The 14,249-nt window shown below is 33.1% G+C and overlaps 1 protein-coding gene across 1 annotated transcript in view; it reads right to left on the bottom strand.

The window, feature by feature from the left end:
- The window catches only part of LOC110464742 (von Willebrand factor D and EGF domain-containing protein-like), a 29,518-nt gene extending 23,254 nt beyond the window's left edge, over window positions 1-6,264 (bottom strand). Inside the window, exons 1-4 of the mRNA XM_021520113.1 lie at window positions 6,115-6,264; window positions 3,553-3,759; window positions 2,788-2,946; window positions 2,024-2,086 (exon numbers count right to left, since the gene is read on the bottom strand). Of these exons, the coding sequence (XP_021375788.1) occupies window positions 2,024-2,086; window positions 2,788-2,946; window positions 3,553-3,759; window positions 6,115-6,184 (499 nt within the window). The 5' untranslated portion in view covers window positions 6,185-6,264. The remainder of the gene's footprint in view (window positions 1-2,023; window positions 2,087-2,787; window positions 2,947-3,552; window positions 3,760-6,114) is intronic.
- Between the last annotated feature and the right edge of the window lie 7,985 nt (window positions 6,265-14,249).

Raw genomic sequence — 14,249 nt, 5'->3', positions numbered from 1 at the left:
ATAGAATGTTCCGATTTTAAACACATTCGTGATAACTACTTCCGAGTCCCGGATATGAAAACACTTTTCAGTTCCGTGGATTCGAAGGCATTATTTAACTATTTGAAAGACATCGGTCTATTTTATAGACTCTGATGTCTTTTAACCCACCTTATCATTTTTGACGTTATATATATATCGCATATTCCATATCATCTATTCGTTATCTCTTTTATTATTTTAACCCCCTTTTATTATTTTTTATTATCTACACATACAATGCGAATACTTTTAAAATGAACCATTTTATCTGATTTTATCTTCGCTATTCACATGTTTGTTAAAAAAGTAAAATAAATAAATAAATCACCATGGCCCTAAATGACCACAGCCGTCGATGGGCCGTTAAACATAAACAAACAAACAAACATCTGTATCTTTACCTCAAAATTGCTGTAAAATTATTAACCAGAAACTTGGAATAAACGGCATACCTCAGGTAGACACTTGTCAAAGAAAACACTACTTCCTCATTAATAATATAAAACAAATAACAACCCCCACCCCCCACTTCAAATCAAACCAAACCAGATTTCTTCAACGAGGCTGTGTACGAAAAATAACATAAATCAAGATGAATTTTAAAATCTCACTTTATATTTGAGTATGTGGTGACTGATTATGACAATAATTCTGCGCTCTTACCGAGTTTGGCATCATTACAGCTGCACTACTGGACCCTCACCATATAAATCCCCAGCAAACTACTTTTATTTGTCTCATTCTGGTTGAAAATGACGTGCAACAGATTAACATAAGACAGTGATTCTCACCAATAAGAACTATTTCTGACCCTTTTTCTTTTTTGCCAACAAAACCAATGGTCATTTGAACATTCAAACCCAGCAACTTGAACTACACATACCATTTTCAAAGTTCCCAATGGCTCTTCGGAACACTCGAGCTTCGTTCGGAAAAGTTTATAACTCGGGATTATTCCAGCCATTTTAGTATATAGTAATATGTGCTTCCTAATACCAATCTTTTAAAATATATGCGTTAATATAATAATTAATATTTAAATATATCAACTTAACTTATTCATAATATTTTATGTTGGTGTTAATTACACTTGCGGTAGAAAAATACGAAACAGTTTGTGCGCAAAGCTAGTTTTTCACAGCTGCCGTTTGCCGGACTCCACATCAACATAACATTCGGAACTGAGGAGACACAACAACATAACGTTCGGAACTGAAGAGACACATCGACATTATGTCACAGCAATAAAAGAGGCTGAATTCGTTCAATCATCTGTGTTGGTTTATTACCCCGAGAAGAAACATCACCGATTACACGTATATAAGGTTATGGAAAAAAATCCTGAAATTTACAAAATGACTGCATGCCTTAGTAAAAGTACAAGCTACAATTTAATTAGTTATTTTCCCGAAATATATTCAACATTACAGTAACTTTGAATATATACATGGATAATTACCATCATCGACTATCAAGTCGTGTCAGTGTTGATATAGAGTCATATGGTTCACGTCCGGACTCCGGAGACGTCCAGTACATATATGTTCAATATATATGGCTCCGGCTGTCTCTGCGCGATTCCGCGATTGTATAGTTGCATTGGTTTTATTCCAAACTCACTCTCTCAACGCACGACTTTCTCACCTGTCACACCTGGACACGTACTCAAGACATCACCAAATATGGACAAACACCGACACTACCGGACAGGTAACACACCAAATATGGACATAGACGTCAAGTTACGAAGATTAACGAACACTCAACGGACAGAACACAGACAATAGACATAGGGACTTTCCCTAACAAGACAAGTGTACTAGACTCAAACAACTCTGTTATTACATAAACATTCTCAGACATTAAATAAAGACTAGAAACATATACACATGAATATACCTTGGTATATCCCTGTGACAATTACATTAGGCAGTAAGAGTTTGCCGTTTTACCTTCGTATTGTCAACTGCTGGAATAAGATAGTCGATATAATTTAACCTACCTCCACATCCCGGAGTGAATCCAGTGTCAGACGACTGCCCGACAGGACAAGGTAATTCAGACCCTTCAATGTATCAACAATCATCGTTTGTAGAATATCATTGGCGCATGTTTTACTATTTATAGTTATCACAAACAGCAAACCGAATAACCTTTCTTTAATATGAGTTGACAGAACCTCAACATTATTATTTTCAACATTGACATGCTAAAATGTACTAAAATTACTAGAACAAGCACTTGAATACAGCTTTCTGCATACTATTAATACCTATAATTTCAATATAGTTGCATATTTTCTCTATTTTTAGTTAAATATTTCAAATATCAAAGTTAAAAACCTCGTTAATATAGGTTTCGAATGTTGAGACTAAATTAGTATCGTTACCAATTTCTAGATTGATTATTTATGTGTTGATATATTCGCGGAGCCAATACAAGAAATGTATGCTTAAATTTTGTTACTTTCCTACCATTTAATGTATCCATAATAGTTCTATCTAGACTGCATGACAGCTGTCTGTTTGCTTCTAACGACATTAGTCCTCAGAGACACTATTACTTTACATGTGTAATGCACATGTGAATAGGTTGTGACGCTTGCTTTTTTTAATAGTGGTTTGTTTGTTTGTTTGATTTGTTTGGATTTTCTTTGACGATATTTCCACAAGCTTTTGCTAGCCAGTGTTAAGGATATAAAAATAATAATGAAGTTATGAAAAACATGATCATCAATTATAAGATGAAGCAGGGCTGTTAACTTACCGAAACAATATGCAGCTGCACATAGATTTGTTTGTTTTAGTTCATAGACATAAAATGAACTACACTTCTTCACCCGTATGCTCCATGTTTGCTGGCAGGCTGCAAACACATGTCTCATACATACGGTCACGCTTGTAATGTTTGATGTGTCTGGTAGAACTGTAAAAGACGAAGAAAATATAACTGTGTTATTTTCAGATAAAAATTTCTGCAGTCTATTTACCGAAGGAAAAGCAACAAAATACTAAGACAAGAGGAAATATAAAACCATAAGAGGATGAGGAGACATCACATCGACAGGACACACATTTTCGTACAAAGCACATTGTGGGGAAGTGATGCACTCCGAGAGAATGACCATTTCGGGACCCTCATTAGGTCACAAACGCATGAAACACATTAGGTGACTATTTATAGACATAGGCATACCCGGTCTAATGCAACAGAAAGCTGACAATTGAAATTACAGCATTACAACTTGGTAGATAATGTAGGATTGATATTACTTTGTATGAAGAATATTACTTTATTTTAGTTTAATCTGTCCTATCAATTAACACAATGGTATCTGTAACCTGAAGGTAGAATACAACGAGTGTGCGTGACAATAGCTGAAGTTTTGGTTAAGATATAGCTGTCAGCTAGCCATCTTTTGGATAGGATAATGTACACGAAAACTATTTAGCAGTAGAAAAGATACCTTCGTGAACTCCCCACTGATAAAACAAATAGATAACATGGTGTTCGGGGAGGGAGTACACCTACCGTCATTCATCCATATCGGATACTGAGTACCACATTTGTTCAAGTCTGGTGCTGCCGTCGGCATGGTAACACCAGCACCGGAAACAGGGCGGTACCATCTCTCCGTCAAGCTTGCGTCACATTGGAAAAATGACGCATCAGACCCATCATTTTCAGACGAGCGCCATGAGTCATCAAGAAGGTGGTAGGTAGTAGAGAGACACGGGTCTGTATAGAATGCAAATCAATCATATTAATCATGAGAACAAACATGTCGATTTTCATTACTGTAACATTTAGACACATATCATGCTCAGAGTTGGATGAATTGTGTATCAGAATAATAAAATTCCCTTGACATTTTGTATCATCACATAACTAAGTGCTTCCATTATATGTCTGCTACTCACTGCCTTGTGGTTGTATAATACCAAACAGAGGTAGAAGTTTGTTGATAATGTTTCTATATCCTATATATAACGGCTGTCGAGTTCACACATTAATGGTGTACCTGTATCGGTGAGTGGGTGTTCCGTTTACAGAATGTGTACCCGGAGGTATACTAGGTTTCAGCACCCTATATTCTTACATAAGATATTTGTAAATTAAGATAATGTATTATCATCACCCAAATAAACCAACGTTTCTGATATTAGTATTGTCAAAGAACAAGAGTATGTATGTATGTATGTATGTATGTATGTATGTATGTATGTACGTACGTACGTACGTACGTACGTACGTACGTACGTAGATCTATTTCATATGTTCCTAACCATTTATGTTAAAATTCTTATTGTATTACCTGATATTGTTTGAGATGTACCTCCAGGGAGAGGGCTTGCATTTGGTTTGCCTGTTGCTCAATTCCAATTAAATCAGATGGATTTAATGAATTATTTTGAAAAATTATCCCTTAGTACATTTACTCAATACTTTATAAAAAAAATGTATTCCTTATGATATATATTTAATCCATTATGATAAATTCATAATCCTTTGTTACATGCACTTTATTTTTTTAAGATTTACACCTAATCCCATCTTCGCTGACGGTCCAGACTTTACCTCTATGTTTTAGACTTTCCTTGATTATATATACTTTATCAATTATGACAATGATTTTAGATCATTTAAACTTGTTCCCTGTAATTTGTCCTTTCTTAAAGGTAATGTAAATGTTATTGTAACATAATATGAAAGGTGATTTATCACAATTCTATACAAATAATCAGTTTCATGACTGTGTGGCCAGTTTGGCAAGCAATTACTCTCAGAGCTATTAAAGTTGTTTGCATGTAAAATGATGTGAAAAAATTGTCAACTCATTGTATTGCTTGAATTAGACATTTTGCCTTCCAGTAGACGGGTATAACCCTGGTTTACAATTTCGTCACAACACGGTGCATGTAAACAGTTCAATTCGCTCATTTAACGTAGGTTGTTCAAACACTAGATGACATCAGCGTTCTTAGCCAGAAAACTCTCGGTTGTTTCTAACTATTAGTCTCGGTTGTTTCTAACTATTGGTCTGTTGGCACGTTGCATTCATCCTGTGTACTAGTTATGTCCAACTTATGTAAAACGAGAAATTAGAAGATTTGTAAACAATTATACCGACACATATATCATATACCCAATGATAACCCTGAATGGTGTGTTTGAATACCAATTATATCTACTTAGGTGATCCGTATTATGACACTTGTTCTGTTCGTGATCAAATATAACTGATATAACTGATATAAGGACAAGAGAGATAAACTTGTGTTACGATCATTAAGATATGTTCATGTTTCGTATTTTTTTAATCCTATCAAATATTTACACTGGTGAAATAATGCACAGTTGTACATGTTTTGATTCATTTCAGGATTTAGTTTGATATTGCCTTCCCGAAAAAAAACATCACAACCTTACAATCCGTTATGTATTTGAGAATAGCGTTAACATTGCCTAAGCTTTTAGATGAGCAAGAACCAGCTTATATAGAATACTTATAAACAAGTATGACACAGAGTTATTGTATGACTAATGAGAATCAACCAAAACCATTTTGTTTAAATATCTTAGTTAACAAGTGAAATCGAAATGTGTCCTTAGAACCCAATGTAAGGTCAGCTCAAACAGGAGGAGTACATGATATAACTTATACTGCTTTGAAAATAACTGAACAACAAATCAAAATTCGTAAAACGCTACAAATAAAGCTTGTAAGGACTTCATAAAAATTAAGACTGCCTTAAATATCGGAAAAGGAATATCGATAATAAAATATGGTTTTTTCTCTCGTAAAAACAGATTTAACTAATTCATGTGTTGTTCATTTAAATCAGCAATCAATGATATTAAAAAGATAAAATGCCAATTAGAAAGCAGTTACAAGTTGATTGATCGTAGACACATTAATCGGCGTTTTTGATAGAATCAATCTCGAAAGATTTGCATTTAAAAATATATAAGTAAAATAATATTTACTCAGATGTCTGGAGCATAACAAAATGGTAGATTTATAGAAATACAAATAAAGCATGCAGTATTAAGCTATAACGGTGACTGATTTAGACATAAACGTGCCCATACCTTGTGCTGCTGTATACTGTAACAGGCTGAAGAAGGCGAGTAGTATCGCCTTTACAGTAATTAATAACATCCTGTCACTGGGACGTTCATGTTCGTCAATAGCAGAACAGCGGTTTAACGAATGCACTCTTGCACACCGTTTAAATGTCTTTTTCCTAATAAGGTAGACATATCAATAGTAACTGTGTTTATATAACGGGGAATTCCCCTTGTATCGAAAGGCCAATCCAACAGCAACTACCACATAAAAAGGGAGTTATCGATTCCGTGAAGTAAATTGTTTATTTAGGATGCATTGTTCTCCATGGATTCATTAGTAATAATTATATAATAAAGTTAGTTAATGAATGAGGGTTGGTGAAAATATGTATATAATAGAGTTAAATCAAAATTATGATCTTCGAACTTCAGTGACTATATCATTCTTGGAAAATAACTAACGCTTATATATCACAAATATAGTCATTACAAGATATGAAAGGTCGATCCCTTATGTAAAGCGAGGACTAAGTATTGCAAACTGAATAAACAATATATCCAATAGTTTTACAGGATCAGCAAAGGTTGAACGACAGACTGAGATCCCTTCCTCAACAGTGTAATAATGAGAAAGCTGTAGATAGTGTCAGAAAGGCAATCTGAAGGGTATCAACACTAGTTCTAGTAGTATGTAAAAAGGGAGACAACTACAAAATACAAAATAGCACTTGTAATTGTAAGTGATTCCAGCGAGGAGAACAAGTCACCTTTCCACACCTGTTTTTTCGTCTGTTCTTGCTATCTCAGGATATTAGGAATGTAGTACTCAAAGTCCATTGCAAAGTCAAAACTTTAACGGTACTTAATTTACTTGTTTAGCGTCAAATAATTGTTAAATGTACAACAAAATTAAACAACTGTTTGCAAATTTATTTGTGGATGCAGAAAGCCAAACAAAGTATAAATTTTACTGCAACATATGACCATTCGTCCAACATATGACCATTCGTCCAACATATGACCATTCGTCCCACAAATGACCATTCGTCAAACATATGACCATTCGTCCCACAAATGACCATTCGTCCAACATATGGCCATTCGTCCAACATATGGCCATTCGTCCCACATATGACCATTCGTCCCACAAATGACCATTCGTCCAACATATGACCATTCGTCCCACAAATGGCCATTCGTCCAATATGTGACCATTCGTTCCACAAATGACCATTCGTCCAACATATGACCATTCGTCCAACATATGACTATTCGTCCCACAAATGACCATTCGTCCAACATATGGCCATTCGTCCAACATATGACTATTCGTCCAACATATGGCAATTCGTCCAACATATGACCATTTGTCCCACAAACGACCATTCGTATAACATATGACCTTTCGTCCATTTAGAACTCAAATGCGGAAGTAAAATACAAAGGAATAAAACAATAAAGTGGGTTGAAACAAATCTAGAAAAGTTCAAGAAGGTATGTCAAGAGAGGCAACTATTTCAAAATGTAGAACTCAACAGGAAATCTAATGAGATTTCTACTTTTATAATTTCCCAGAATTAAAAAAGAAAGAAAACATGTACACTTGTTCTGCTTTTATAAAGATACCAAACATCATTATCAATAAAAATGCTTCATCCCTTGATAAAAATATTTCACATCCATTATATATATTCAGATACATTCATTACATATTTTAAAATTAGTAACATATTTTGATATCAGTTTAAATTAACGCTAAAACTAAAGAAGTAACCATCTTCTCTTGTTCCTCTTTCCTTCCTTTTCGACAATATTTTACACATACCAGATATAGCAATTACAGGAGTTTTATCTTTTTGTAGATAGAGTGTATGTGAGTGTGTGTGAGTGAAAGCGTATAGGATTGGGTATATCTGTTCGTGCTTTTTAATGAAGTGCAGTACATAATTTGATTCTGAAATAAAATATAACATGATGTGGATTATATTGTCCGTCATAAAATGGGTATATATGTAATAATATATTAAAAAGAAAAAGTGTTATGCTGATCTTCCTCATTATGAATGTTAATCATGATTGTTGAGTATGTTGATGTCAAATATTGAGTGTACCAATTAAAAAATGATGTTGCAGTGTGGTTCAGTGGCTGTCTGTTGAGGTGTGTTGCTGACGACACGCATTGTATGGATGATGACAATGATGTTGATGATGATGGCTATGAGGAACGGATAGTTTGAATGTTAATGATCAGGATGCTGATGAGATAGTGATGTTGATGATGACGATGATGATGATGAGAATGGTGCGATGATGACGACGACAATCAGGATGATGTTGATGGTGATGATGATTCTGAGGAGGATGATGATGATGGTGATGAGGAAGATGATAATGGATATGATGATGATGACGACGACAATCATGATTCTGATTCTGATTCTGATTCTGATGATGATTCTGATGATGATGATGATGATGATGATGATATGATGATGATGATTATTTATACTTTCTGTATCATCATCGGTTTACGTATTATCCTTACAATGCCTTATCCTAATGAAACCCAAAAAATCAAAGCTGAAAAAGGATAGATATTTATCACATACCAATTGTGCCCAATTTATGTAATGAAATTACTCTTATGCGCTTTACAGTACAGTGACTGGTCTAGAATCGCACAACAATATTATTATACCAGGTACTTAAAAATTAACTATAGAAAACACATGAATTGGCAGTTCTTCGTGTTGATATAAGGGCAGACATCTTTTACAATTCCGTTTCTAAAACATAATCTCCCTCTCTTACACAACATTGTTAGGAACGTACAGAACCATAACCAGACAGTTGTACTTAATAGTCTAAAGTTTTAACACTCTTATTGAATTTAGCGAAGATTTTTGAGAACTCTTGCTGCAGATTCTAAACTATTCCACAAAGTACTGATGTCTGTGAGACAAGCTTTGTTGACTTCCCGGTATGGCTTCTTGACTGATGTCTGTGAGACAAGCTTTGTTGACTTCCCGGTATGGTTTCCTTGACGGGTGAATGTACATTACACTAAAGTAAAAGAGGGAAAAAGAAATGTAAAAAAAGGCATATGTTTTTTGTTAAAATTAACAACGGCATTGTTTTATTGTGAAGTAAATATCAAAATGACATGTGTAAATTGGTATGAAAATAATAAACTATATCTCCCTGTCTTATATACCGACTGTCGATATCTCCCTGTCTTAGATACCAACTGTCTATATCTCCCTGTCTTAGATACCAACTGTTTATATCTCCCTGTCTTATATACCAACTGTCTATATCTCCCTGTCTTAGCTACCAACTGTATATATCTCTCTGTCTTATATACCAACTGTCTATTTCTCCCTGTCTTATATACCAACTGTCTATATCTCCCTGCCTTAGATACCAACTGTTAATATATCCCTGTCCTAGATACCAGCTGTCTATATCTCCCTGTCCTAGATATCTAATGTCTATATCTCCCTGTCTTAGATAACAACTGTCTATATCTCCCTGTCTTAGATACCTAATGTCTATATCTCCCTGTCTTATATACCAACTGTCTATATCTCCCTGTCTTATATACCAACTGTCTATATCTCCCTGTCTTAGATACCAACTGTCTATATCTCCCTGTCTTAGATACCTAATGTCTATATCTCCCTGTCTTATATACCAACTGTCTATATCTCCCTGTCTTAGATACCAACTGTCTATATCTCCCTGTCTTATATACCAACTGTCTATATCTCCCTGTCTTAGATACCAACTGTCTATATCTCCCTGTCTTAGATACCAACTGTCTATATCTCCCTGTCTTATATACCAACTGTCTATATCTCCCTGTCTTAGATACCAACTGTCTATATCTCCCTGTCTTAGATACCAACTGTCTATATCTCCCTGTCTTATATACCAACTGTCTATATCTCCCTGTCTTAGATACCAACTGTCTATATCTCCCTGTCTTAGATACCAACTGTCTATATCTCCCTGTCTTATATACCAACTGTCTATATCTCCCTGTCTTAGATACCAACTGTCTATATCTCCCTGTCTTAGATACCTAATGTCTATATCTCCCTGTCTTATATACCAACTGTCTATATCTCCCTGTTTTAGATACCAACTGTCTATATCTCCCTGTCTTATATACCAACTGTCTATTTCCCCCTGTCTTAGATACCAACTGTCTATATATCGCTGTCTTAAATACCAACTGTCTATATCTCCCCGTCTAAGATACCAACTGCCTATATATCTCTGTCTTAAATACCAACTGTCTATATCTCCCTATCTTAGATACAAACTGTATTTATCTCAGATGTATAAACATACATTGAAAATATACACAACTTAGCATAACTACACACCATATCATACAGATGTATAACCATACAGTACAAATATAAACAACCTAGCATAACTACATACTATATCATACAGACATATAACCATACAATACAAACTTACAAAACTTAGCATAACTTCATACCATAGCATACATATATATAACCATACAGTACAAATAATAACTACATACCATAGCATACAGATATATAACCATACAATCCAAACATACAAAACTTAGCATAACTTGATACCATAGCATACATATATATAACCATACGGTACAAATATACACAACCTAGCATAAACTACATACCATATCATACAGGTATATAAACAAACAGTACAAATATACACAACATAACATAACTACACACCATATCATACAGATGTATAACCATACAGTACAAATATTCACAACCTAGCATAACTACACACCATATCATACAGATGTATAACCATACAGTACAAATATTCACAACCTAGCATAACTACACACCATATCATACAGATATATAACCATACATTACAAATATACACAACCTCGTATAACTACATACCATTTCATACAGATATATAACTATATAGTACACATATACACAACCTAACATAACTACATACCATATCATACAGGTATATAAACAAACAGTACAAATATACACAACATAACATAACTACACACCATATCATACAGATATATAACCATACAATACAAACATACACAACTTAGCATAACTACATACCATTTCATACAGGTATATAACCATACAGTATAAATATACACAACCTTACATAACTACATACCATTTCATACAGATATAAAACTATACAGTACTAATATACACAACCTAACATAACTACATACCATAGCATACAGATATGAAACCATACAATACAACCATACAAAACTTAGCATAACTACATACCATATCATACAGATATATAATCATACAATACAAACATACACATCTTAGTATAACTACATACCATTTCATACAGGTATATAACCATAAAATACAAACATGCACAACTTAGCATAGCTACATACCATACCATACAGATATATAACCATACAATACAAATATACACAACCTAGCATAAACTACATACCATATCATACAGATATATAACCATACAGTACAAATATACACAACCTTACATAACTACATACAATATCATACAGATATATAACCATACAGTACAAATATACACAACATAACATAACTACATACCATAGCATACAGGTATATAACCATACAGTACAAATATACACAACCTAACATAACTACATACCATATCATACAGGTATATAAACAAAGAGTACAAATATACACAACATAACATAACTACATACCATATCATACAGGTATATAACCATACAGTACAAATATACACAACCTTACATAACTACATACCATATCATACAGATATATAACCATACAATACAAACATACACAACTTAGCATAACTACATACCATTTCATACAGGTATATAACCATACAGTATAAATATACACAACCTTACATAACTACATACCATTTCATACAGATATAAAACTATACAGTACTAATATACACAACCTAATATAACTACATACCATATCATAGATATGAAACCATACAATACAAACATACACAACCTAGCATAACTACATGCCATATAATACAGATATATAACCATACAATACAAACATACACAACCTAGCATAACTACAAGCCATATCATACAGATATATAACCATACAATACAAACATACACAACCTAGCATAACTACATGCCATATAATACAGATATATAAACATACCGTACAAATAAAAACAACCAAGCATAACTACATACCATATCATACAAATATATAACCATACAATACAAATATACACATCTTAGTTTAACTACATACCATTTCATACAGGTATATAACCATACAGTACAAATATACACAACCTTACATAACTACATACCATATCATACAAATATATAACCATACAATACAAACATACAAAAATAAGCATAACTTCATACCATAGCATACATATATATAACCATACAGTACAAATATACACAACATAACATAACTACATACCATATCATACAAATATATAACCAGACAATACAAATATACACATCTTAGTTTAACTACATACCATTTCATACATGTATATAACCATACAATACAAACATGCACAACTTAACATAGCTACATACCATACCATACAGATATATAACCATACAATACAAACATACACAACCTAGCATTACTACACACCATATCATAAGATATATAACCATACAATACAAACATACACAACTTAGCGCATAAATACATACCATTTCATACAGATATATAACCATACAGTATAAATATACACAACCTTACATAACTACATACCATTTCATACAGATATATTACCATACAATACAAACATACACAACCTTACATAACTATATACAATATCATACAGATATATAACCATACAGTACAAATATACACAACATAACATAACTACACGCCAATTCATACAGATATATAACCATACAGTACAAATAAAAACAACCTAGCATAACTACATACCATATCATACAGATATATAACCATACAGTACAACATACACAACTTAGCATAACTACATACCATATCATACAGATATATAACCATAAAATACAAATATACACAACATAACATAACTACATACCATATCATACAGATATAAAACCATACAGTACAAATATACACAACCTAGCATAACTACACGCCATATCATACAGATATATACACATACAGTACAAATAAAAACAACCTAGCATAACTACATACCATATCATACAGATATATAACCATACAGTACAAACATACATAACCTAGCATAACCACATACCATATCATACAGATATATAACCATACAGTACAAATATACACAACCTAGCATAACTACACGCCATATCATACAGATATATACACATACAGTCCAAATAAAAACAACCTAGCATAACTACATACCATATCATACATATATATAACCATACAGTACAAACATACATAACCTAGCATACCCACATACCATATCATACAGATATATAACCAAACAATAAAAATATACACAACCTAACATAACTACAAGCCATATAATACAGATATATAAACATACCGTACAAATAAAAACAACCAAGCATAACTACATACCATATCATACAAATATATAACCATACAATACAAATATACACAACTTAGCATAACTACATACTATTTCATACAGATATATAATTATACAGTACACATATACACAACCTAACATAACTACATACCATATCATACAGATATATAACCATACAATACAAACTTACACAACCTAGCATAACTACATACCATATCATTCATATATATAACCATACAGTACAAATATAACCAACCTACCATAACTTCATACCATAGCATACATATATATAAATATACAGTACAAGCATACACACCCAGGCATAACTGCAGACCATATTTACATAGGTTCATACCTACAGAAGAAATTTAATCAGACTAGCATGTACATACCTATAGTCCAAATATACACAACATAACATAACATAACTACATACCATATCATACAGATATATAAACATACAGTACAATTATACACAACATAGCATTACTACATAATATATGATGTTAACATAGGTTCATACATACAGTACAAATATACACATCCTAGTATAACTACGTACCATATCAAATGCTTACGTACACACATCACATATACTTACATACAATCCATATTAGAGCATCACATACCTTGTA

This window comes from Mizuhopecten yessoensis, unplaced genomic scaffold (genome assembly GCF_002113885.1).
Source record: "Mizuhopecten yessoensis strain PY_sf001 unplaced genomic scaffold, ASM211388v2 scaffold11029, whole genome shotgun sequence".
NCBI classification, from domain to species: Eukaryota; Metazoa; Mollusca; class Bivalvia; order Pectinida; family Pectinidae; genus Mizuhopecten; species Mizuhopecten yessoensis.
This window is presented reverse-complemented; position numbering and strand designations above follow the sequence as displayed.